This window comes from Pelecanus crispus, chromosome 4 (assembly GCF_030463565.1).
Source record: "Pelecanus crispus isolate bPelCri1 chromosome 4, bPelCri1.pri, whole genome shotgun sequence".
NCBI lineage: Eukaryota > Metazoa > Chordata > Aves > Pelecaniformes > Pelecanidae > Pelecanus > Pelecanus crispus.
Genome location: NC_134646.1, coordinates 46615872 through 46639394, shown reverse-complemented (window position 1 = coordinate 46639394; position 23523 = coordinate 46615872). Strand labels below are relative to the sequence as shown.

At 35.1% G+C, this 23523-nt stretch overlaps 1 protein-coding gene across 1 annotated transcript in view; it reads left to right on the top strand.

The window, feature by feature from the left end:
- GPM6A (glycoprotein M6A) overlaps positions 1-23523 on the top strand; it is a 130210-nt gene that overhangs the window by 93501 nt on the left and 13186 nt on the right. The window contains exon 6 of the mRNA XM_075709036.1: positions 11193-11349. Within this exon, the coding sequence (XP_075565151.1) occupies positions 11193-11349 (157 nt within the window). The remainder of the gene's footprint in view (positions 1-11192; positions 11350-23523) is intronic.

Genomic DNA, 23523 nt, shown 5'->3' with positions numbered 1-23523 from the left:
TATCTTCAAAAATCACAAAGCTGAATGAGGCAGACTCTTCTCTCTTTACACAGTCATTTCTAAATCCATGACCTTTAATGAATTGGATTATTATAAAAAACGTTTGGAATTATGAATGAGTGACCTTTTCATTGGAACTAACTGCTAATTATATTGCTTTCTGAATCACTTTTGTGAAACTTCATTCCCCATAGTCCCAGACTTCTTCACTATCAACATTATCACTGCTCTAATGGTAGCTGCTTTCCCTGCCCCGCCCCAAGTGAAGAAATGCCTGTTTGGGGATTTAATGTACAGAAGTCATAAGCTGTTGTTTGGGATGTGGATTCCTTCAGTGGATGTAAAGTAGTTATTTTAGTTCTTTGTGGTTCAAAAGGATCCAAAGAAAATAAATATGGTGGTTTAAATTATCCTGAAAACTGCCTTTATGATACTTTAACTGTAAGAGGTGGATGGTTTATGTTGCCCACTTTTGTCAGTTTAACAGCTCTGTAGGCTTCACTGAAACTGAGTAATCTGCTTGAGGTATTCAGCAACAAGGCTGGTGAAGGGTCTGGAGCACAGGCCTTATGAGGAGCGGCTGAGGGAACTGGGGTTGTTTAGCCCAGAGAAGAGGAGGCTGAGGGGAGACCTTATCACTCTCTACAACTACCTGAAAGGAGGTTGTAGTGAGGTGGGTGTTGGTCTCTTCTCCCAAGTAGTTAGCGATAGGACAAGAGGAAATGGGCTCAAGCTGCGCCAGGGGAGGTTTAGGTTGGAAATTAGGAAAAATCTCTTTACGGAAAGGGTGGTCAAGCATTGGAACAGGCTGCCCAGAGAGGTGGTGGAGTCACCATCCCTGGAAGTGTTCAAAAAACGGGTAGTTGTGGCACTTTGGGACATGGTTTAGTCTAGTCTACCCTTGATTGGCTTAGAGTAGATTTGGTAGTGTGGGTTAATGGTTGGACTGGATGATCTTAAAGGTCTTTTCCAACCTAACCGATTCTATGATTCTAACAAATTAATGAACTGCAGTGAACACTATATCTGCAAAGTACTGGGTATAACTAGATTTGCTTTAAAGTAAGTAATCACTGATTTTGACAAGATTCTGAAGTCAGCAGAAATAGATGTATGACTATCAAACATGTATTGTATGAGCTGGATTTTTATATTTTTCTGGTGTTTGGAACAAATTCCAGAAGATGTTTTTTAGGAAATCAACAGCACAAGGTATGGTGTATCTCCCAACAGCATCTTTTCACAGTTCTTCCTGTTTAGTATGCAAGGCCAGTTAGTGCCATCTGTCACATGGTTGTGATATATAGGCCGCGAAACTAGGGAATCACGCTCTTAGAGTGGAAAATGAAGAAATTTTCCCAGTAGAAACATTAACAACATTTTCCTACGACAGTCAGAACTAATTCAGGTCATTGTAAATTCACTTCTTTTTAAAGGTGTGAAACCAAATAGTAAACTAAATGAAATTACAATCTGTAAATCTGTTGTCACTATCTTCTCTGTTGGAAGTGCCACAGACACTCTACGGGAGCCACCTTCTTACAGCTAACAATTTCCTTACTTCAAAATGTGAAAGCCTGTGTTTCAGATGCTGTTGTGTCCAAGTTTGATGCTTGCTTATAACCTTTCTGTTAGTCAGTGGATAGTCATTGTTTATTAAAAGGATATTATTTAGTAATATACATATGTATATGCAACTGTTTTCTTCTGAGGAAAAAAAAAAGAGCATGTATAGAAGCCTTTATATCCCCCCTCAGTGTTTGAAACCAGTGTTTTGAGAGGTAGATAAGTGGATGTTATTCTGATAATCTTCTGTTCTTTGTTTTTGTTGGCTTTGCAGCTATCACAGGTTAAATATGAGTACAGTAAAAATATTATTGTTGTCATTAATATTATTACTCTAATATTAATGGAATACTGTGAAAGGTATTACAATGAGACCTGTAGTAAAGGCTAGCTGATATGAAATATGATATTTATAAATATTTGCATTAGACCATGTGATGGTTCTGTTTTAGTCCTCTACTTAGTACGCAATAGTACTAATCTGGTTTTCCCCATAAGTGTTTGTTCTGTTACAAAAGCTTGGCGTTCTTCAAATTTAAACTTAAATCATGTTTTAAACACTATTTGTGTTATGGGAAGCAAAACATGTAAGGCTCTGTATCAAGACAAGTGACTGCTAACTTATGCAGGGCTGTATCACAGTATGTCTGGAAAGAGCAACCATCCTAAACAGACCTGGCAGATGACCCCAGTGGTTCTGTAAGGAGAAGATTCGTCTGGCCACCAACTCAGCTGTCTGAGCCTATGAACAGGAAGAAGAGACAGGAAAGAAGTGGAGATGTCCACTGTTTGCATATACCAAACTGGAAGGTTGACTGCCTGTGATAGAAGTCCAGGCTTGTACAGTCATTTGTTTGCGATGTATACTGCCTTTTTGGAGGTGTATGCTGCCTTTTGGTAAGGATTGTTTTCACACTCCTAATTATGTAATAGTATTCAAGTAGTTGTTTGAACAATAGTTTACTTTTCCTTTATATATCAAATTAATATATTATCTAGGGAGTATGATCTAAAGTTTTTAGCTTCATATCTGTAAAATTAGCATTAAAAAGTTCTTATAAAATGATAGTTTTATATATAAAAGTTATTTTTAAAGTATGCCTCCTTAGAATTGTGTTTTGGTTTAGATAATAGATTTTTTTTGTTGCATTAGGTCAAATTGATACCGCTAAAAGTATCTGAAAAAAGTTACGTATCTGAAAAAAGTTATAAGTATCAGCAAAAATATTTATTACAAAATATTTTGCAAATGCAATACTTCAAAACTACCCTTAAAATCACCTAATATTACTGCGTTGATACATGTGAAGTGTAGTTTCTTCTGTGACAGCAAATAATTTTCAGTTAATCTTATTTCACCTAAGTATTGTAGAAATCCTAGCTTGATATGTAATACTGTGTGTCTGCTGTGTATGCTGCATAGGCTGATAGTCATCTTGCACTATGAAAAATGGAAAATGGGCAGAGAATTGCCTTATTCAAACCCTCTTTTGAAATCTACAGAGAATGTGCTCTCTTGGTATTTTTGAGATGTAAGCTCTGAAGATGTAGTCCAGAGTTAAGCGGAGGAGTCCTATGGCTACATATACATAAGAAAGCAGTGTTAGCACAATAGAAACTGATCAGTAGACCTAAATACTTGGCGCTAATAACTTACTGTTCATACAGTATTTATTTCAGGGACTTATTTTGGACTCAGTCTTGCCTGATACAATGGACCGAACATCCATTAGCAGCTGGGGTGCAGTAGGAGCACTCGTGGAGCATACTTCCCATTTAGCTTAATTGGAAAGGAGTCCATGTTGTGCACTCTGAAAAACATGATGCAAACCATATCTCAATAAATAGGCACAGCTGCAGGACTCGCTTAAAAAAAATCCATTCCTGAGCCAAAACACTAATGGGGATGTACCCATAATTCCTACTGCTGTAAAGTTACAGGTTTGTTCACAGAGCTCAGCGGTAAAAAGATTTCTAACTAGGCTAATGAGAGTTCCCACTAATAGCACTCTATGAGTTCTTGTACCTGGATTCTGACTATGTGTAGAAGAATGAAGTTATCTCTGCAAGTAAGGCCTAACTTTGGCCTATGTGTCTTGTTCGTGTATTATAATTTGACAGGAAGCACCAGAGAGAGCACAATGTCATTGAAGGATGCATTTTTCATTTTAGAAAAAATGCAGTTTACTTAAGGAGAAGAGTTTCTATTTCACTGGAGTTGTTCAGTCACTCATAAAAAGTAACACTGGACAAATGTAACACATTAAAAATTAGATGCAGAACACAGCATTTTAGATCTGGTATCATTCGGTAGATGAACCAAATCCGACAAAACATGCCAGCACCTGAGAATATGACCTTTGCAATATTATACAGTGCTGAAAATTCACATTTACAACCTGCTCAGCTGTATTATGTAGAGTAGTGTTCTGTATTCTGTTAAAAGCAAAACCAGTAAGAATCTACGTAACTAAAATTTACGATTTGGGAGGTCCCTGCAAAAATGTGGTCCTCATTTTATGAAATAATTGAATAAGGAAATTCATAGCAGTGCATATGAATAACAGCAGAATAATCTTACATAAATTTTTTTTGGTCTTCATCTGTGCAAATACAGTCCACTACTTTTAGGCAGACAGCTGTATTATTTAATACTGTGTTAAGCAGCTCTCCTTGGTTGTCTGGAATTTTAGGTCGGCTAGGATCACTGTGTGCCTGTGACTTGAAGCATTTGCAGTAGACCTTTCTTAGCAGGTGGTCACCTTCATAGGAAATATCTTTTTCTCTTTTAAGTGCCTTTGTTTCATTTTAGTCTTAGTTTACTTTATAAACATGTAAAATGGAAAACATATAATCCTATATATACATATTGTTAACTCCTGCTTCACGTGCCATGCAAAACTAAGATAACTGGCCTTTCCACAGGAGATCTAAAAAGGGTAAAATTAACTAGTACCATCCCAATGTGGAGTTTTAGTACCAAGTTGTCAGTCTCACACTATCAGTATTTACTGTGTATGACTCCAAGTTTACATTTGTAATAATGAAATACTCACAAATCCTGTGGTATACTTTTGCCACATCTTTTTATACTTTATTGCTATGGAAGATTGCCTGGAAATTCAGTATCCGTAGTGCACAACACCATCATATAATTCTTCCAGAAGTCTACATGTTACTGTGCACTAATTCCAATCTTTTTTTGGCTGCCTTCAGGTAAAGAGGACTCCAGATTTCTTCTGTAACTAACATCTTTACAGATATTTCTAAGAAAGTAATTTTGCTAGAGGTGAGCAGACAGAACAAATCTAGATTATCAGAAACAACTTTAAGAAGCAGCCTCGTCCGTATGTCATAGTCAGAATTTTGTGGTTTGGACTCAAACATTTAATGATTATTTAAATTCTTATGTTGGATCCTTTTCTGTTCCAACAAAGTTGCACGATTGATAGGGCAGAAATGTGGTTTGCGCTGCTATTGCCTCTCTTCCGTTCACTTGTGAATTCTCTACTGTTTTTTGAGGCACTCTATGAAATCTCAGTTCAACTGTCCCATTCCTAGAAAGGAAGCAATCATCAAACTTCTAGAGGATGATGATTTCAGGTTGCATTCTGCATACCTGTAGAGAATTGTATGCCACAAATTAATCTGTTAAAATCAATGGGATCTTGTGTCACATCAGCTTCTGTTCAGAGTAGAATAACAAAATCTGGCCCTTGCAGAATGTGAGTGTAACTTGCATATTATAGTATGATGATCTCTTCTTTATACAATCCTAACAATCTGGCTTTAGTTTTGAGCAAATGATTTGTATGATTACATACAAAATTTCTTTCAGAAATAAAGAATCAGAAGTTTCTGTTTTCTTTTTATTATGTTTTATTTCTACTTTAATAAAAAATACTTTTAGGTCTTCATTGCTCTTATCCTTTGTCTGCTGTTAATCCTTTCTCCTTTTATCATTTCCTGACAAACTTTAATTGAATTCTGTACTCCAATTTTATTTTCTTCCCACCTGAAATTTAGAAGTTTAGACTCTGTATTAACCTAATCTGGGAAAAATCCCTCGTGGACCTATGCTGACATTTTCTTACTAGTTCCATTTTTCTCTTCTCCACAGTGAGGATATTTCAGTTTCTTTTACCTCACTTGTGTTGTTAGCTGGAGTTTCTTTGTCTTAGTTTGCAGGTAGTGCATTATTATTAATAAATCCTTCTTTCTCCCTCCTAGCTGTATGTTTTACTTCTGAAGTTCGCCTTTGGTTGTCTCCTCCCTTTGCTAACAATTCTTCTATGCTTCATGGTACCAAATATCTTCTTTGTTCAAAGTATTTAAGTGAATAATGTCATGAACTTACACCAAGAAATTGTTCCCAGCGGGTTTGCAGGAAAGCCTGAGCACCTTAAAAACTTCCATGGGTCATGGCTTCTGCATACCCTAAACAGACCCTCTTGCTTGCAAACATCCCCTTATATCTTGTCTCTCTTCAAAAAACACATTTCCAAAACTGTTTCTACAAGCCTGAGGTAGTTTGAGGGGGCAGGCTGCTATCTCAGTCTCTTAACAGCCACTTAGGATCAGGCCCTCAGGTGGCAAGAGGATCAGCATGAAGGCCAGAATTGCTGTTTTACAGAGTAACAGAGACTATTGTACATTCTAGATGTAAACATCAACTGTTTAAAGTTCTTTGAGATTGAAAAAATAAATAAATAAATGAAAGAAAACCCAAACCCCAAAACCCAGCAAAACTGACCTACCCCAATGGTAGTAATTACATGCATTTCTCATCTTACTAAATTGTCTATCCCAGCTATAAAAAAAGGCAAATTTTAATTAGGAATTGTACTGTGATAATCTAACTAACTTTTTGGCACATTGATAGCTTTGGCATTTTATTTCCCTTATTGTGTTTTCTTAGCTTGGAAATGGGTATAATTTCCTAATCTGCTTGGATTCAGAGAGTATGGTACAGTTTGCTGGCAATTATGTGCTATTCAGCACCTGTCTATCTATAGACCTGTCTATATTTGGAGAAGTTATGTTATAAATTCAGGAAGAGAAATGTGAGGCAGAATTATAAATGCTGGAAAACTAGTTCCACAGTAATACCTAGTAGTCTGGTGGGCTAGGCCAAGCAAAACCTCTGTAATATTAGGCTTTTGTCTCTTGTTCAGGCTGAAGTGTACACATACTTTATTTGAATAAAAAAGTTTTCTGGACAGCATCAGAATCACATGCCACAGGGCAAACTAATGTGGGATTTTTTGTTGCTATTAATTGCAAATAAATGCCTGCAATGTATTCCTATATTAACCAAATTAAAGGAAAATATCCCTAACTAGTATGTAAGTTGTTCCAAAGCAATATTAAGTAATTTTGATAGAAAAATACATATTGGTGTGCATTAGCTGAGTACTAACCTTCAACACCAAGGGTAGGAAGTGTACCCTGATTAGACTGAATAGTATAAATTCTTCAGGGTTCCCACAATTTGCAATTCCTTTTAGGACACAGTAAAATATAATAGGTCAATGTTAACAGTTCTTCTTGGCTTTTCTGTTGTGGTAGTAAATCCATTTATTATGGTGGAGCAGTACTGATTTACTCCAGTGAAGCAACAAATTCCTCAAGCCCAAAACATTATTACTTCTAGACGCAGTTAACAGAAGCTAATTATGAATATTGAAATACCTTTGAAACAGGATGTAATAATTATGAGCTCAGTTGATTGAAGGAATCTCAACAACAAAATAATAACTAATTTATTATAACACACTTTTCACAAAAGCCTGCTACACATAGACATGAGCATTCAACAATTAATCTTATTGCTTGCTGATTTATTTTATTTTTTAATCCTTGAATTTGCCAAAGCACCATGGAAATACACAGTAGGAAATCTGCAACATTGATCTAACTCACTGAGAATGTTTTCACTCACCTCTGACTTGTCTCTGCTGGGATAGTCTACTCTGTACTCAGCTACGACCTGTTTGTTAAGATGTTAGCATTGAAGGCTTCCATCAAGAACTTCTGTCAGAGGAAGAAAGTGTTTTCTCTAGAGCTATTTTAATATTCATCTTGTTCAATAGAATCCAGATTCAGATTAATGAATTAGGAATTCCACTTAATATGGAATAATTAATGACCCAGCAGCAGAAAAAGAACTAAAAATTGAAAGATTAGCTTGATTTAAATCACAAATTGAAAACAGTGATGTTTCTGTTCCTAACATTTCTGAACATAGTCTTGTGAGGAAAATCAGACCTGGAATTCATGGAGCCTCTACAAGATTAAGACAGTATGCAAAATATGTTTTAGATTATTCTATTAAAAAAAAAAAAAAAGACTTTTACTAATTCCAAGATTTTTTCACTATTAATTTATGTTTAGATAATCATTCAGCTTATTCTACCCAGCAACCTAGGTTATTATGTGAAGATTACATGATCAATGTGAATTTGTTAAAATCAGGTTTATCTTCACAATCTTCTGATTGCCTTTTAATAGAAATGTTTCATGACTTTAATTATATCATTATATAATATTCATAGGACTCCTGCATTTAGTGAATAGGTATTCAAGATTTCTTTCTGTTCTTCTCATGTAGTGTAGCTTTTAGTCTTCACCTAATGTATATCTTTCCAATCCTGTCAGGAGTACAAAATTTATCTTTATAATTTTGTCTCTTCTTCCTTTGCTCCTTATCCACCTCTTTTCTTCCATTCTGGCCTACACAAGTGTAAGCCCTGCTTGCCCTTTTTCTTTTTCCTTACCCACCTCACCCATTGGCTCATGTTCATCACTCCTTCTGCCATTCCCTTCTACCTCTCTGGCTGCTTTTGTGCTCTGTCTGCAGCATTTGAGACTTTGCTGAAACACAGATGGCAATTAATCTCCCTGAGTTCGTCCACAAAGAATCAAATTTTATTTTAAAGAAAAGCAATCTCCATTTTACAAGGCCTATATTTTATTATCTGCTGTAATTTTATTGGACAATCAAAGTTTATGTGAAATTTATTAGATTCTGCAGAATAATTTAATACTAACACTATCTTCAAAACGATATATATAAACTTACTGCTGTAATAAGTTTTCTTTAAATACAGCACACACTAAATGTGTGTGTTATATTACAACGCCATTCTATCTGACTTTTGAAGAGGTAGCTGAATGATTGTTTCACAATTTTTGTTTATATTTTTATTCTTTGCACTATACAAGATCCTTTATCCTTGTAGTAAGTCTGGCTATTTCTTCTCATGTAGTCTGATCGGTAGAGATTTTACTACTTCTCTCTGTAGGGTGTGTATGAGGAATAAATTTATTTCTATGTTTGGCTAGTGTATAGCTATATATATTTTTTCCTTGTAGAAAGCTTAAGTGAAAGTTATTCCTTTAGTTACACATAAGGCTGAGGAAAAAGCAGAGATCTTTTAGTACACTTTTTGATGCAAGCAGCTCAGTGGGAGGCTCAGCACAGATGGTTTAAAGGGCTGTTGTAAGTCCTGAAATAGTGTCTGGACTTCCTAAAAGCCTTAATCTCTTTAGGGCAATGATATCTTGTAATTTCTACAGCCCTGAGCGCTCTGAGGTCAGTGAGAAGCTGCTGCTGGCAGAACTCCAACACTTCAACCACTGGTGAAGGTCACAATTTTATAAGGTGTATAGCATAGGAATTGGAAGAGGTCTTATGGAGTAGTCACAAAGTTGCTGTGTTTGTTTCTTGTAAGTTTATTTTCATCAATAATGACAAGATAGGCTCAAAACATCATTTTCCTGTTAAAACAGAGTTACACTGGCTGAATTACTATAAAATTAGAGAAATGGGATTTTTACAATGTAACCAGCAATTATATGTATTAAAATAAATTTCATCTTTGCACCATCTAGTACTGTCTATAGTGTTAAATTTGTTTCACCATTTTGAACAGTTCATATATCTATTCTGTACAGATATCAACTTACCCTAGTTTTCACTTGCGTATGAAAGAAAAAGTGATGTAGAAAAAAAGCTGAGGGCTTTGTTATTGGAATGCTAGGGAAAAACATATCCTGTCTTGTTCCCAGAACCCTTCAGTTATCGTCTTCTGAAAAATGCTACAATAGGTGCCAAAAGTATTCATTTATAATACTTTTCCCACCCCCAATCAGGTCATAAGTTTAATTGCATTTTTATGAGACTAATGAAAGCTTAAGATACATTCAGTGAAGTTGTAGACCCAGTCATACATCTGAAATATCAACTGTAAACTTGAATCTGACTTTGAATCTCTTGAAAACCAACCAAACTCAAAGATATTTTAATGGGGTTTTGAGCTTTGTTATTGTATTGTACATGTAAAACATGTATTGAGAGTTGTCTTTTGGGTGATGGTGAAAAGTGTGATCCTAAAGAAATATTATCATTAAATATTTCTTTTCATAACAATAAAGTATTAATCTTTATGCCTTGAGAAACATCCAGTTTGGGTAGTTGTTTGGTGCATGTCAAAATTCATCTTGCAGATCCTAATGGGTCTCTGGCTTATTTTTTGTCCTACTTTGTTATGAGCTGTTGCTATTTTGACCTAGACAATATGACTGGAACTTACTAACATCTTAAACCTACATATTACCATTTTCTAAAGAATTGTGCAACTCCTGCTGTGCCATATTGATAAACTGGATGCCTACTGTGGCTAGTTTTTTGGAGAAGTCCAAGTAGGAAATATTGAAACTTGCTGATCCAAGGCAATGGTCACTAAGAATGTTTCCAAGTTTAGCCAAAACACTTAGAACAGAGAGGTGTTTTCAAACATCTTTTCACAAACCCTGGTCATGAGAGGACATGTAGGAGGCAGGATCTCCTTGAGCCACTGTTGAGCTTCTAGACAGTGCTGGGCTGGACAACCACACAACAGCCCAGGTAATCTTTGTAATAAATTGAGCTTGTTACACTGTAAGCTATTCTTCCATTTCTTGAGCTTTGGGTCTGTAAAAAGATGTTTTTAAAGCCCCATTACAGTAGTATGCCAGATGATCTGACCTTATTACTTTCATAATAACATCTTTCTGGTTTGAAGTTAGGGATCTCTCTTGATGACTTTATTATTCTGTGTCAGACACTTTATCCATTGGAGAATAAATAGAAAAATAATAATGAGGAGAAGATAGCACAGATTGGTATTGCAGCTTGAGAACTACTTGTATGTGTAGAAAGGTTTATTGAAGATTGTGACAAAATATCTTTTCTATGACCTAAGTGCTGGATAAAATGTATTACTCAGGAGATGTGTCAAATTCTTGCTTCCTTTTTCTTTTTTCTTTGCTGCTTTATTTAGAGGAAAAAATAAAATGAAAATTAACTGACTTTTAAGTTATTCTGACAAATTGTGCTCTTACTTACGCAGATCCATTTTTAAATTTTATTCAATTAAACGGCCCAGTGTTTCTTATATCAATGCTATTTTATTCCAAAGTTCACTCCTGTCCTCAGCTTCAGTTGTCATTATAGCACATCAGCACTTAAGCTGACTTCGATGTAGAAACTTTGAGGCTTAGTGGGTCTGATTATCTCACCCTGAATTTTTGGAGTCAGCTTTAAATATTTATGCAGATAAATAATTTTTGCTGTTCCTATACAGGATTGACATCTTCAAGTATGTGATATATGGTGTAGCAGCTGCATTCTTTGTATATGGCATTTTGCTGATGGTGGAGGGATTCTTTACAACTGGTGCCATCAAGGATCTTTATGGGGATTTCAAAATCACCACTTGCGGCAGATGTGTCAGTGCCTGGGTAAGTGGTTAAGAAAGCTTTTGTACTTACGACAATTTCAACATGTTTTGTATATTTGTAGTGCCTTGTGATGTATATTTTTTGGTTTTTGTTTCTTTAATAGTTTAGTGGTTAAGAGTCATAGGTAAGCAGAACAGAGTATTAGAAATGTTCTCTGTATTGGTTAATCACTAAAGGATCAATTAATTCCACCAGTTGAATGGGAAAGCTTATTCTCTCAGCAATATAAGGTATTTGGGACAGGACTAAAAGTGTGTAATGCCTTCAGCTGTAGTGGGCAAGAAATATTTTTCTTACTAATATTTTCATTGTTATTTTAGAAAGCTTGCCTGTTCCTCTGGGACAAGCTGAGACCTGTCATCAGGTTTTGTTTTGTTTGTAAATGGCAAACAGTCCATTATTTATTCCTACATTATCTCTGGTTTGGAAAGACCATTCGCTTATGACCCTGGGAAACCTAGATTAAAAAAAAAAATCCGATTTGTACTGGGATTTAAATGGCAGTTTCTCATACTAAAATTGGTGACTGTTTGAACTGGGATTATTTTAAGAGCTCTGTTCAATATCAGGTAAGTATCTAAATTTTTTGGTATTTTACTCCTCTGCATCTAAGGTAAGAGGCCTGGACACTTTAGCTGTTGGTGTTGGATATTTCTGTAAAATCCACCAGTATCAACAAATCATATTTTCTGATGAAAAATAAATTATTAAATACAGCCAGGTAGATCTGGGTGTTCAGGTACACTTAAAGTTGTACTATGTTTAGAGTAACTGATATATGAAATAATAGCCAGAGGAGGGTTTCCCATTGTACCCTCCTACAAATGTCAACATTTATTAAGCTGGAATACAGACTAGGAACAAATGTCAGCAATAGAGAATATCTTCCAGTCACACTAAAGCCTATCAAAACTAGTATTTCAGATATCCTGACATTCAAAGTTAAACTGAACACAGATAATCTATACATTGGAAATTGGGGAATACTATGCATGTATCATCCCTACATAGATGTAACGTGCTCCACAGTAATGCTGCTTTTTAATCTTTTTTTGTTTTGTTCCTGTCAAATGTCGTTGTGTGATTTTGGCGCTTTGACTAAGAATTGTTTTAAAGCCTGCGAATAAATATATAAATAAAGACTGGGAACATTTTAAATAAAGAATAATCATTGCTTATACCACCACGGCTTTTATCTCCTGGAAAGAAATCTCTAATCTGTATTCACTGAGAACCTACTAAGCTAGTTCAAATTCTTTACAGAGTAGCAAATTTTTCAGAACTTTCTTTTTTCTTCACAGCTCCCATAAATGCCTGTCCTCAGTATTGCAGCAGAGCAATGCTGCATCTTCTCACAGTTTTGATGCCCTTGCAGCATAAACTGTAATTCTGTAGTATGTGTCTAGAAGAAATGAACAGTTAAGCATCTGTTCTATGGTTGATATTGCTGTTGTTATTAATGATCCATTAAATTAATTCCTTCAGCATTTTCCTTTCCTCATTAGTAATTTGTAATGCTTGTGTTTTACTTTAAGAAACCGTGGGTTAATATACATTGTGCAGCTAAGGTTAAGGCTTATGATAGACATAAACAAGGCTTATGATCACAATTAAAATTATTGTTCTTGAAGTCAGTGGAAAAGAAAAACAGTCTGCAATTTGATTTCTTGTCTTATTCTGATGATATATCAGTAAGATTGCTATAAAAATGTCTGGAGCTATTTTGGGTTATGATTCTGGCTTTTGCTTCTGTGCTCTAGAGGTCTGAGAGTAAGAGTGCATACAGCATTTTTGTCAATTAAAACTTGATACCCTTTTTGACTAGGTTTATTTTGATTATCTTGTATTTAATATTCTTAAGGGACATACAACAGTTTACATTAAAAAAAAAAATTGAAATTAGAAAATATTTCAGTCCAGCAGTGATATGTTGATAATTTATTCAGTTCCTTAATCATGCAATGATATGAAGAAATAAGTTCTAAGAACAACAAAAAGATGACTGGAGAGGTAATCGAACCTAATCAGTACTGTTGTGTGTCAAGCCCAGATTGTTCTATTGCTATGGAAATTTGCTATAATAATTTTTTTTTATGTACAGTTGCCAAAATGAGACAATGCTATTGAAGAGGATTGGCAGAATCTACATGTTCAAGAAAGCTTCCTTGTATAAAATTTGAGATAGTAATTTTATAAATATTAAAATCTAAGCTGTCAAAGACTAAACACTTGGTTTCTTGAAGCAATACCTTAATATAACAGAAATGTGTACACAGGGTATTTGTTGTTTTGAAGAATTAAAATGACAAAAAAGGCTCCACATCAAAAATCCCTTTGTAAAAATCCAGTTGTGACTATGATTTCACATCAAATTTGCTAATGTCTTTCTAAATACCAGTTTAGTACATTAAAGTCTGAAAATGAAGTCCTTCTGCTTTACCATTGTCACCAATTACTTGTCATTAATATTTTCCATAAGCATATTTATTATGTCTGTGACTAAACCTATTAGGAAAATGGAGGGAAAAAAAATCAATAAAAAATTTCAAGCAGGAAAAACTCATTTTATCTTTGTATGGGCAAGCTATATTTCTCACTGGAAATCTGAAAAGTAACATCTTTTTTTTCATTTTTATCAAAATATTCTTTGAAAAGCAGAATTTTAAGAACACTGAAAGCCATTATCTACAGAAACTTTTCATTTGCCATTTCTGACCTCCCTCCTTCACTGTGACTAGCTTCACTTTCTAGATCTACACAGGCAAAAGGAATTTTTTTCACCTGAAGTAATAGAAAAAGAACAGTTCAACCTAACCTTTCCAGTAATTTATAGTTGATTAATCAGCCTATATAAACATTCAAAGGCTTAACATCCAAGTCATGCCAGGGCTGCTGTGGAGTGTACCCTCTCAGATCTAAGAGAGGGCCTGTGAAAGTGGCAGGGAAGAGTCTCATTGGCAGTGTTTTCAGAAATAATTTCCCGTGAAAGGTAAGAGAAAAGCAGTATAACAATGCCAGTCACATTTGAGGAGGGATGGTTGTGTTTTTAGTCTTCATTTTTCAATGCCTGAACATGCTTTTAGAGAATTTAATAGTTATATATAATTGTGCTGCAGCATGATTAGTGAAGAATGGGAGACAGGCCTGAAGCCAACTGTGACACTGTTTGCATATTTGCAATTTAATACCCTTCTTATTTATATTCAGCTAGCTTGATCGTGGCAAGCCTCATTTACACCTTGTTTTAGAATGTCTGCTTACAGAGTCAATAAAAAAATGACAAAAGAAACACAAATGAGGCTTTTTTCCTTGAAAAGTTTTACTCGTGAAAATTTATGCTATGAAATGGGAAAGCAGTTCTTTTTATTTCATCAGAAAACACTGGAGGAAGATTTCCTCCTGGCAGTTTAATTCCTATTTCTTTGTATCTTACCTTTTAAAAGAAGCATGTTAAGGCTCTAGAGAAAGATGTTTTGTATTCTAAGTTGGACTGACTAATACATCTTCCCTATCTTTAGTATTTAGAAACCTTTTATTGTAATGAGTGAAAGGGATTTTTCTGCCTTTGAAAATTATTTTGGCTACCTGAATACCTATGTGCTATTTGACCCATGCTTCTTGAGTGCTTAAACTAAAACTTGAACTTTCCAAAATATGTCCAGATTTTATTTTGCAAGAAAAACCATGGACATTTTGCGAATGTTTTGAAAAACCATCTGTAAGGGATGTGAACTTGTCGCTTCATCTTGCCCTTACCAGCCCAGTTATCCTAGAGGCAGTGAAACTGCATCATACTGACATTTGATTCTTTGTGTAACAAGAGGAACAGAGTTCAGTGCAGGCTCAGCTGGCTTCCCCACCCAGAACAGATGCATCATTTCTGAATGCTAGAAATGAAGCTCTCATTTCTCAAAATCAGATACCATATCTGGATATTTTGGTGGCAAAATGCTGAGCTGACAGGCAGGCAGGCCTTCCTTCTGATTGAATACTGCTGCGTCTGAGGAACGCAGAATGCTTCTCACCACTGCTTCTTAATTTATGAGAAGTAAAGAGCCTTCTTTCCAAGACAGCAGATGTACTTACGGGTCTAGAATCCTTAATCCAACCTTAAATAAGGAAAGCATCTAACAAAACTCTTGTCCCCATACATGTTAAGTAGCAAATGCTCTAAGTAGATTTAGACACTGACATGGGAAATGGGGAAGGTGAGATTCGTATGGTGCTCTGGCCTTTCAGACTTCATAGTTAAAAACCAGAATCATGAATTACTGCCACAAATGACCCAGAAGCTGATGGAGAAGTTAATTTTGGAGGGAATATATTGTGACACAGATGTATCCCACCTAACTAGGAATGTCACTAAGGTTGCCAAGAGGAGGGCATACGCTCCTTCAGTAGTTAAAAGAGAGAGACGGTTAGAGAGACTTTCTCAGATGAGCTGAATTTTTCTGCAAGTGACTGTCCTATTTTCTGAGTAACCCTCAAGTCTTTTAAGTTAGGTCTTTTATATTAAGCACTTCAGTCAACTATCTAAATTTAGTAGGATCTATCCTGCTTGGCCCCTTTAATTGGAGTGTAGGTGAATAATATTTGCTATCTAAACACTGCTGGAGTTAGTAAATAAAATAAAACCTATTAATGATTTTATAGGTTTCTGGATACTAGACCAGTGTTAAAATTTTTTTAGAGGACTGGGTTCATTGTAATCTTCTGTGTTTGTTCTTGAAATAGGAAGGACAAGCCCTAGCAATACTTCAGAACTCAGCTGAGTGGTTAAGAGAATCTCTCATCTTTATGCCACTACACTCCCAACTACATCGTTAATATACATACAGTTTCTTAAAACAAACAAACAAACAATGCAGGTCATTACTTTTTTTTTCTCTATTTGTTATACATTTAGAAATCTTTTGCAGTGAGCTCAGAAATTATTTTCTTATATATTCCTAGATGCTGACTGCACTTTTGGTCTGTCTTTTTTCTGTAATCTGGCCAGGTTGTTTTGTTTTTCTTTATTTTCTAACTCCAGATTTTCTCACTCAGGGATATCACATTATAAAATCATTCTTTTGTCTGATTGCTCCTTTTCTCACATAACTTACCATGTGTTTTATACATGACCCTTTTGTTGACTGCAGTGTTCATTGCTTCCTTTAATAGAGGAGTGTGCCAGACATTGTAATATACTTTGCCAGCAGCTTCTCAGCTTCTCTTGGTCTTGCTGTTCACTGACAGAATTTTTATTGTTGGTGATAAACTGGACAAAATGGTTTTGCTTCATATTGTGTTGTAAGTATGTCTTTCACATCGAGGACAGAATTTTTCCTTGGCACGTAAGCTCAAAAAAAAAGAAAAAGAAAAAAAAAAAAAAAGAAAACCTGCTGTCGTACATTTCCAAAGTGTGCTTGACTGTGGGAGCCATTACACTTTCTCCATGGGCTATACCTTTTTATTCTGACCCATCATAAATTGTTCAGGATGATAGCTTTATTTTCCTCAGGTTCAGATAATCCTTCTCAGTTTTAACTTGAATGCTGCTTCAGATGATTACGGTTTTCCCTGAACCTTGTTATCACCTGGCTGCCTTACTCTTTTTCACTGCATCTAGATGTCTTACTCTTTTTACAGTTATTTAAACCTGCAAACGACAGCAGCATTAGCATAAATTCACAATTTTATAGACAAAGATTTGTCCTTTATCCACTCCCAATACTTTCTAGCCTGCTTGGTTTTCAGTTCTCCCACCTAAAGTTACTATCCCCAAAATCCACAGAAACCATATACAGCTTTTTGTTCTTCATATCAACTACATCTTCCTATTGATGTCTTATAAATTCATAGTTACCATTGTAAATGTTTTCTGGTATTGCTTGCCCAGGAAGAAGGAGGGAAACTTATAAATTTATCCCCTCACTGCTTGTATCCTTTTATTCGTGCATGATGATTTGCATTCAAGTTAAGATGGTTAGACTTAGCAAACCAGAGCATTTTTATCAATACTTCATTCAGCTGAAGAGATTTAACCTTTAAGGTCACATTTTTAGAATCTCCTGGCTGATTAAAAGCCATGTTATTGACTTTCACTGTTTGGCAAGACAGCAAACTAGAAAGGAAGTTCCCTACACCTTGATTCTCTCATAGGCTTCTCGAGCCCCATTAAGAGCAAATCCTGAAAGAATACATATTCTTAATTTTGACAGCCAAGCATTCACTTTGAGTGACACATCTGCTTAGAGAAGTTATAAGAGTATTATTTCTGCTTTCTAGTTTAAGCTTCACTGTCTTGTTCCCAAGTATAGACCATGCAAAGTTCCTGAACAAAAATCACAGTCTTGGCATTGTGAAAAATGTAAACAATCTGTATAGTGCAGTCTTTTCCCAGCTGGGTGTTACCTTTTTCTGTGTATAGAAAACTTGCCATCACTGAAAACCATTAGAGTATGGATCAGGTTTTTTATAAATAGGTTATCAGCAATTTGGAAGCAAAATACCTAGAAAATTTACTGCTAGGACCTGCCTATACTGGCAGGGAATGGGTCATGATGGAACTGGTTGTTTTTCATATTTTATGTCTTTGAATTGAGTAGTTATGTGGCATGAACACAGTCTGAAGGACCCATGAAGCAGCAGTATTTAATGAAGATATCTGCTCTGTTTTTTAAAAAAGCACATTTAAAACCAGATTATTTATCTATAAGCATGTTTAAATACAAAACAAATAGCTTAGCTATATTCCCAGAGAGTACATCAGTGTTAGAAACACCACCAAAAAGAAAAACAAAAGGAGGAAAACTTTGAGAATGTGAAAATATAAGCATATAGATTTTGAAAAAAAATAATTGCTACCTGGAAGATTGTAAAATTAAATAGGAAATTCTGCTGCTGTTGAACAGCAGTTAAGATCCAATGCTCTCTGTAGAACTTCAGAAGCCTCTTGGACTACAAAAATTATAGTCTTCCTCAAGGACATATAAGATAACTAATGGTAACAACTTTGAACAGCACAATGCTACAAAACCATTAACATTCTAAAGAAGATTCAGAAATAAAAAAAAATAGTATAACTGGTTTATAAGGAAGTACCAAAAAGATAAATTATAAAATCTTCAGGGAAAGCCTGGTCTTGCATCAATTCAAAGCCATCTTCTTTGAACTGAGTATGTTCTGATAGTTCGTGGATTTGTTTACAAAGCAAAGTTTAAAAAAATGAATGGATTTGTTAGAGAATCTTCTTTTTGTATTTCTGATGCAGCTATGGAAATCTCCTGCCCCACTGCTACCAGTAAATCAATTCACAGTCAATCAGAAAGTAAACCAGCTTTTTATAGGCATCTAAATAGTTACAGAGCAATAGATGTAATGCGTAGAATATTTCAACTTTGAAATACACATTTAAAGGAAATTTTAGAAAAATGTATGTGCCGATGAAAAGCAGAAAGTAACAGTGAGAATTGCTTTTATTTTTGTTAAAATCAGATTTCATCCATCTAAAGTGTCTGTAGAATAAAAACGTTTAAAAAGGAAAAAAAATGAAAGAACCAGTTCCATAAACTGGATGCTTCAAAATTTAAAGTTTCAGGGATTTAATAATTTTCTGGTAATAGATATTAACAATCAAAGGAATGTCACATAGCTAGTATTTAGTATATGGATGAATTGCAATTAGGCAAACCTGAGAAGTCTGTCATGCTATGAAGAGAAATTTGGACCATAGTTGGCTTTTTTTTTTTTTCTCTTGAAGCAGTTGATTTGAATACAAGCCAAGAAGGATCAACCACATGACAGTAATAGCATAGCATGAAATGTATCCATGTTTCAACAAGACTCTTGGAGCTGTGCCTGGGAATATAATATTGTCAGAGAGAGAGATAGGATGAATGTGTTTTGCAGAGGCAATAATAAATGTCCAACAAGTGATTGTTAGCAATGAGAGTAATATTTTAGAGCAAGCAGAAAACACTTTTTAAGTGTGTTTTTTTCTGTGATTTATAGTGCATTTAGTGGTAATATCAGAACACCAGCCTCTTTCTTCCAGCAGCATTATCTGTAAAATGAGATAGGTTGAAAAACTTTTGCTTCATCTTTTACTTCTGTTCAGAAATGAGGCATGAATGTAGGAGATGCTAGTTAGCACAGAAATGAGAATATTAGAGGAGGCCATTTGGTTGTGAGCTACTTAACAGTCCTTAAACATATTTAGATCTCATACTGTGTGTAAGAAGAGGGTGTATGAATACCAAGAGAGGTTGGCTAGGGTGGCAAAGGATGATCTGTAACATATTAAGCATTGATATATCAATGAGTTTAAAGACATCTGTATAATTTTTTTTTTCAATTTCTCATCTGACCACTTAAGAAAACATAATGATTTATTTAGATTTAAATAAATAAGAATAGTATTGCTGTTTCTAGGCAAGCTAACATTTTTAATTATTCAGCACATGCTGTTTTAGGTTCTGCAATGTTAAAATACTTTCCAGAGGAACTCAGTGAGTTGTCCACTTGCTCTCTGTAGTATTTGCATATGGGGAACTGTACATTTAAGATGCTGTTACAAAAAACATTGGGAAGAGGTTGAAGTGTTTATGCAAAGATTCTTCTTTAAAAGTGCAAATTTGCAAAATTCTGTTGGATGAATTCTGAACCTCCCAAAAGTAAAAAGAACTAAACACCTGTAATGTAAGAATACAGATTGTGAACAGGAACAAAATATCTAATAATTGCACTAATCTATGATAAAAAATTATTGATGAAAGGAGGTTTCTGAGTCTGGACTGTAGATGTAAGGTGGTAGGCAGAACCCTGCCTTATAAAAAATTGAATGCAAATAAACGATAGGTCTGAGGTAGGAACACATGTAGTACTTTTAAGTCTGACTTCTTGTAAACTGCAGAAAGAACTATGTACTCTATCAGTACAACTTCATCAAGACAAAGTTCAGGATTTGAGAAAATATGTGGCCACTGCAATGAATAATTTAAAAAGAGTATGTAAATGTGTTTATGCAGAATGTGCACAGGGTAGGGAGAGAGTAGCATTCACTCAGAGGAATTTCTTCTAGGAAAAATGGACAAGACTGAGGCAGAAGGCCTGAAAGCCAAAGGTCTTTTATGAATTTAAAGCTGGGCAAAGTGCTAAAGCTAAATAAGTTTTTATTAGTATTGAAATTGAATGTATAGACGATTGAATGTGAACATGACATTAGAGAGACAGTGCAATTCAGGAAGAAATTGAAAAAATCTTCCTGTTCATACTTCTGAGTTGCCATCAAATGACGCACAGGGCCTTGTTCTGATGTGCAATTGGGAAACTGCACCCAGAACCAGGACTACACCACACACTGCGGAGGTCAGGTGCCTTCCAGTATTCCAGTTAGAGACAGCCAGGCTAACCCTGGGCTCATCTTCAGGTGATGTTCTGCACTGGCAGGGTTTCACAGTAAAACATAATAAGCTTTAGGCAGGAGAGAGGTATGTGTTCTCTGTAGATACAGTTTTGATCTCTGGCAAAAACTGTCAAAGAGAATTTCTGAGCCTGTGAAGAGGTTTGAAAGGAACCTCTTAGATTGTCAAGCTGAAAATAAACAATTAAGTTTTGTATGTGTGTCATAGGATAATGAATCTAAATGAGACATAAACACAGCAAGGTGTATGTCTTACAACTCTCTGGTTGAGAGCTCATGCCAGGGAGTTCATATAAAATAACTATATGACTAAGTTGAGAGGAAGTGTAAATTTAAGTACTGAGTGGTTTGGAACAAAGATAAAATTGCATGGCAACATGAGGTCTCTGGAGTTAAGTTTTATTCAGGCACTTCTGAATTTGTTGCTATGTTTCTCTAGAATTTTTTTGTAGTAAGCAGCAGTGTCCTCATACAATAAAACAACTTGGGTTTACTTTGTTTCCATTTCAATCCATCTCTCTGCAGTAACAGTACCTTTTAGATATGATTTCACTGTCTCTGTCCCTAGGGTCACTGAAGCAATCATACAATGTTTCTTCAGGGGTATTAAAATATTTATAACAAAGCTAAAACAAGAACAGTGTTTGAAATTCAATGAATGTGCTTTTCATGGGATCAATACCCATACATTTTAAAAAGAAAGCAGTAACTGAAATCTTGGTCTTATTAAAACAGCTATGATTTGGATAATGTTTTCAGTGGAAACAGGTTTTCAACCATCTATGACCACCATGAAAACTATTGTGCTGTATACATAGCATTTCGGAACATGCTCTGAAATCTCTACTTCGTGACATTGATCTGTGCAACAGGTTTTATAAAAAAGTCTCTCCAGAAAGGTTGATGTTTTGCTTACTTTGATAATTGATGATTCAGGAAAGCCATTACTGACAATGAAAAGCTTATAAAATCTGGCAAGAGGGTTTTTCCAGCCATGGTGTTGGTACAAAAAATTAACCGCTACAAAGGTTAAAGATTTGTTCAAATACTTATCTACTTCAGCTATTCTTTCTCAATGTGAACTGAGAATCGCTTAGTGAACTTTTATCTTCATGATTTGGTAGACAAATTTCACTAACACTTCCAGTTTGATTTGGTTTTATGTGTTTGGCTTCTTACAGGGAAAATTGAACGGATCAGAGAAAGTAATTTTCACTACCAACGCAATACATAGCATACTAAAGAACAAACTGTGGTACCTCTTTAAGATGCTGTACTGCTATTTCATAAATCTTTGGCTTGTCACGTAGCAGAATGCTACTTCAAAGGAGAAGGATCCCTTTGAATCTCAGGAGACTGAGATCTGAATTTAATTCCTGGAGTGAACAGGCTCCTTAAGCATTTCTTGCAAAGTCTCTAGAGCAAAGAGAGAAGATTGTAATAGCAGAGAAAATTAGCTGAAAAAATACTTTAGTCCTTCACCAGTGGTTTAAAAAAAATTCACAATTTCATTCCATTCTAACAAGAATTTATAAGCTAGCACCTCCTATTACTAGAAAGTAATAAGTTGTGCAAGGTTAACCTTTTGCTTTTTACTGCCCTACAGCAGAAAGTGTATTATTGCCCAGATCACATTTTTGTGGCTTGCTTCACTGATATCAGTGATAGCACCTTCCAGGGATAACTCATAGCTACCAAATGATTTAATATGAAGTTTTGCATTTTAGTTATTCGTACATGAAACAAAGGAAATTTCTCTATTTTTTCCCCCGTCTTCTTGCTGTTAGGACATGAATTTGGGCATATCATTGGCCACTGGCTCTTCGTCGAAAGTGACTGAAAGAGGAAAAATAAAGTTCTTCCTTTTCTAAAATATGTTTTTAAAATGAAATAAGCAGTTGGTTCACTTTTTCTGTGAAAAAACCAGATTCATGCTTTTAAAAGAGAATCCCTTCCATAAACAAGCAGGCAGTTCTCTCTAAGAAGGCAGCTCTTGTGACTCCCAGCAGCCATCATCTGACACATTCCTCCTGCTCTTATTCTATGTGCAAGGCAGATTTTTTTAGAGCCTAATAAGCTTGGTTTTTTCCCCTCTTTGCTATACCAATGCTTTGTATTATCTCAGTACAGTTTTTTAAACAAGCTTCTTAAGCAAGTAAAGCTAAAAAATTTCATCCCTACTACAAATCAGAAAATAAAAAGATATTAAACAGGAATTGTAATCTTCATAGTAAAGCAGATCTTTTTGCTCCATTTGTGCTAATCACAGAATAGGAAGATTCCTGAATCTGTGTGGAGGAGCCCTGTCTTAAAAACATTTCCTACAATTCAGTAATATAACTAATATCAAAGATTTAGTTCTCCATTAAATTATTATGCATGTACTACACTAAGAGATGTACTAAATTTATTAAATATTATTTGGTTCAGAAATTCTAGAAGGAGGCTCAAAAATAAGGGCTCAGACTTAGCTGTTTTTGGCAAACTCATAGAATATAAGCTAGGAGGCTGTTTTTTACCTTTAAAATACTTCTAGAATATAGTAAACTCAGGATATAAAGGCTGTTCTGAGAACACACAGAGAGCCTTCTTTCTTATTTCTTGCTCCTGCTTTAGAAAAATTGAGTACAACTCTTTAGCTTGATAATAAATTAAGATCAGACATAGCATTTTACTTGGGAATTCATAGCCCTGAAGTGAGTCTACATTTCCAAGTAATTTTCCACATAATTATTTGTAAATGAGTGCCTGGGGTTGAACCAGATGTT